The sequence below is a fragment of the Lucilia cuprina genome, chromosome 6 (genome assembly GCF_022045245.1).
Source record: "Lucilia cuprina isolate Lc7/37 chromosome 6, ASM2204524v1, whole genome shotgun sequence".
NCBI lineage: Eukaryota > Metazoa > Arthropoda > Insecta > Diptera > Calliphoridae > Lucilia > Lucilia cuprina.
In genome coordinates this window covers 31,225,461-31,229,451 of record NC_060954.1, presented here as the reverse complement: position 1 = coordinate 31,229,451, position 3,991 = coordinate 31,225,461, and the positions used below count along the sequence as shown (strand labels likewise).

The following is a 3,991-nucleotide window of genomic DNA, read 5'->3' as shown; positions in this document are numbered from 1 at the left end:
ATGATTTATATCAAAATTTTAATAGGGTCGCAGATAGCTACAACAACCATATTTATCCCTTAGTATCATTTTTTAGTAAGATATGGAAATTCTCAACCCTTTACAAAAAATTTCAAGCCAATATCTCAATTACATTCAAAAAATATGTTCACTTAAACCTTCGCGACGGGTAGTCATCTTTAACAGAAGAAGCCCAGGAAGCGAGGAATTGAGATTTTAAGCATGTTCAACTATTCAGCTCAAGAAAATGCCCCAAGGCAATCACAGAATGAATATATTTTTAATAGTTTACTTCTATCTTCTGATCCTGTTCTTTCAACTATGCGAAAACATGGATTTGTTATTAAACTCTATCATCTCAAAACAAGGAAGATTTAAAGGACTTATATTACCTTCTGGATATGTATACCGATATGACAGATTATTTTATAGAAAATAAGTAGTGTTAGGAATTAACTATATAAGTAGGTTGTAAGAATTAATTGTATTATGTTTAAGATAAACAGTTCAAATAAAAAAAGCTATTATACTAACTGATGATATTGTATTAAATTGTGTTTTATATTTCGGTGGGCGGGAAGGTGGTTTGTGTGGGGTGATTTAGGTGTTGTTGTGCGTGGCTCATAATAAAATTATAATTTTTATTGTATATACAATGTTTTAGTCTTTAATAACTAACTAAATAATTTTAAAAATTGTCCAAATATTTTATTCAACACCAAATGTATGTTCTGTCATACTTAATACTAAAATATGAAAAAGATGAAATTAAAGGACACAGGTTTAAATGAACATATTTTTGAATGTAATTGAGATATTGGCTTGAAATTTTTTATCTAACAAAAAATGATATTAAGGGATAAATATGGACTAAATTGTTGTAGCTATCTGCGACCCTATTAAAATTTTGATATAAATCATAGTTTTAGAAATTAAACAAATATGTAATATATGACAAAATCTTTATTTATGAACAAAACTCAATGAAATTTTCAACGCTTGTTAAATTTGTCTTTTCAAATAAGAAAAAAAGAAATAATGAATTTCTTTCAGGGCTGGTAAAATACTTTTGGAGTAAATAGAAATCATATTGAGGTTTCTAAAACTGCTTTCAGTTTTCTGATCCCAGCTTTGGGATTTTAGAACATGTCGCCCAAAGTTGAAGTTTTGATAAAAAAAAATAGGTCATATTCGTAACGACACAGTGGCAACATTTTCAAAAAATAAGACAAGTTTTTTACGCCAAAGCGTTCTGCGTAAAGATACCTTTTAGAAAACTATAAAATTGTTATATGTTCTTAAAGAAAATTTTATTTTATTAATAAATGAGTAAAGACACATTTTTGGCAAAAAAACGACAAAAATCTAAAATTTTTTGAATTTTTAAATTAAAAAACGTATATTTTTGGATCTGTAAATGATATTGATCTGAAATTTTTTTGTATATTATTGGATTATTTTGTTGTTTAACTAACAGGAAAAAAAATTGAGTTCATTTGGTCCCAAAATTACGCCCGGTATTCAAAAAAAAGGCGGACCAAGGTATGGTAAATTTTGTATCACTAAATTTTTAAATGCCTATAACTCGGATATTATAAGAGATAAGTAGTATGTTTAGCTTTCAGAAAATATAAAAATCTTTGTATTTGGATGAAAAACATAAAAATTGCACGAGTTTAAAAATTTGACATGTCGTAGGTGCCCTACTTTGAGCCGCCACAGCGCCGTCCCTGGGGCATCTGCGGGGTTCATCTTCAAAACTTAAACTCGAATACTCCTTGGCTCCTTGGCTTACGCCAAATTTTATCCCGATCGGACCAGCCGTTTAGAAATGCCAGATTTATTTCAAAAATTTATTTCCAAAAATATTCGACTGTGCTGAGCGACTGTGCGGAGCTTAACAACAAGTTGTCCATCCTCTCTACACCAAAGATTTCCATCAAAGTTTAATGTGAAATATATTCTTAATGAGTATAATTTTACTTAATAACACATTTTCCTCACAAAAGCTTTCATTTTTTTATTCAAGCTGAAAAATTAAAAAAATCTCTGAATTTTTCACGAAATAGCTTTTCGCAAGTGCGAATCTTATTTTTAATGTAAGATATGAATGTTTTCCAAATTGAAAAATGCAAAAAATTCCATAATGAAGTAAATTTTGCGATTTATATCATATTTTATAAAAAAAGCAATTCACACACCTTTTTTTGTCCATGTCTGTGAGTACGTATATTTCAAAATAATCTAATAATAATTCTTACCATTAGTTGAACTTTGTGCAAGCTTCCTTGACTTGGTTGTTGCATAATATTATTAATTTCGTCAAACAGTTTAGATTCATTCATTTTCGCAGGGTTGATTAAGAGTATGTCGGATTCCATGGTTTTTATATTATTTTTCTTTTCATCAATTATTTTTTTCTCCGATTCCAGAATTTCCTTGTTGCATTTCAACATTAGTTGCTCTAATTCAATTTTATCCATGCGTTCTTTAACATCTCTTTCATGCTCAATACGGTTCGTTTCAATGTCAGACAATGCGATTCGCTTCTCCTCTTCCAATTCAAGACGTAACTTTTCTTCTTGAGTTTCGAGTACCTCCTGATAGGCCTGATAAAAGTCAGCCATCTACAAAAAAATATAAAACTTATAATTAGGAGAAGTAAGTTTTTGAATAGTGAATACAACCCACTTTCTTTTTCTTCTCTTTCTGAGAACAAAAAGGATTAGAAACTCGGAAAAAATGAGACCCTCCAATTACTAAGCGATCTCCATGAAAAATTTGTTTCTTACTTTTGACTAATTCTCCATTTAAATAGGTTTCAAAATCTTTGTTTTCTGGGGTAACATAAAGTTCGCCATTTATATTTTCAATTATACTGAAATATAAAGATTTTAAGCATTAAAAACATTACCAATTTTTTCATTATTACCAATGATTGTGAGCTACGAGTGGTCCATCAAGAATTATATCTGGTTTTGTACCACTTAAGGTAGATCTTGTTCGCCCAATTTTTACACACCCATTTGGTATTATATAAAAAAGAGTTTCAGTTAGCATTGGATCTTCTGTTAAATTGATCAGACAAGCATGTTTCTGCTCTTTATCTAGCTCTATTGCAAGCCCTTTTCGCTTAAGTAAATGTAGACCAGATTTTCTTAAATCGTCAGCTTCTTTCAAACGTTCCATCCATGATTTTTGTGCTAGCTGAAGTTCTTTCTCTCTTTCTGAAAGCTGTTCTCTTAGATTCTCAATTTCAGTTTCATTTATATTTGAAGTCTCAATTATAATTGTTCTTGGAGTTGCGTTTGTACTAATAGAAAGCCGCTTCTGGCGTTCGTATTCATAGTGCAACGATTTTAACCTCTCAACTTCAGATTTTAATTCTCTAATTACTTTATCATGTTCAGATTCATTTACTTTCACTCTGTTTACTATGCGTCGAGCTTGGCAAGCATATCTTAGAGTAGCCAGTGTTTCATCTACATGTATACTTGCGGGAGATATTGTTGCCAACATAACTGTTTTTGAATTACCTCCAAGATTTTCCTGAAAATAAATTAAATAAAAAGATTTGTATTTATGTACATTTGCTTATTATAAAATGCACTTTCCAAGAACTCAAAATGATTTATAGACAATATAAAATCAATATATTTTTCAAATAAATAATTTTCACCAATTTCAGTGTTATTTTGTGTAATGATTCCGAATATGGAAATAGAGTCCTACCACATGTATACTTGTGTCCCAAACATAAAATTTGGTAACTTTACAGAAGTTCTCTTCCTCTAGACTTAAACATATGCCCCTATTATGGTTTACAACTCAACTCTTTATTAGTTGAAATTTTGCTATTTGGTATTATCGATAACAACTTAAAATCTAAAGTTGAAATTTATTACAACTTTTTTGGAAAAATTACTACTTATCAGACACAGTTGTAACAAATTGGTTGTGATTCATAATACCAAAAAAAGTTGAGTCGTTT

The 3,991-nt window shown here is 29.7% G+C and overlaps 1 protein-coding gene across 1 annotated transcript; it reads right to left on the bottom strand.

Moving 5' to 3' along the window:
• Positions 1-2,215: 2,215 nt before the first annotated feature.
• On the bottom strand, positions 2,216-3,575 carry LOC124420755 (kinesin-like protein KIF14). The gene is made up of 3 exons (XM_046954830.1): positions 2,933-3,575; positions 2,692-2,878; positions 2,216-2,627 (listed from the first exon to the last, which is right to left on the bottom strand). Exons 1-3 carry the CDS (start codon positions 3,517-3,519, stop codon positions 2,235-2,237), a joined length of 1,167 nt encoding a protein of 388 aa, XP_046810786.1. The 5' UTR covers positions 3,520-3,575; the 3' UTR covers positions 2,216-2,234.
• Between the last annotated feature and the right edge of the window lie 416 nt (positions 3,576-3,991).

Bases quoted from the DNA above. Each gene is read 5' to 3' on its own strand.
- LOC124420755 (XM_046954830.1), bottom strand. From the start codon at position 3,519: ATGTTGGCAACAATATCTCCCGCAAGTATACATGTAGATGAAACACTG. The intron at 2,879-2,932 runs GTAATAATGAAA...TTTATATTTCAG, and splicing joins CTCGTAGCTCACAATCATTG to TATAATTGAAAATATAAATG. The intron at 2,628-2,691 runs GTGGGTTGTATT...ATTTTTTTGTAG, and splicing joins AGAAAGAGAAGAAAAAGAAA to ATGGCTGACTTTTATCAGGC.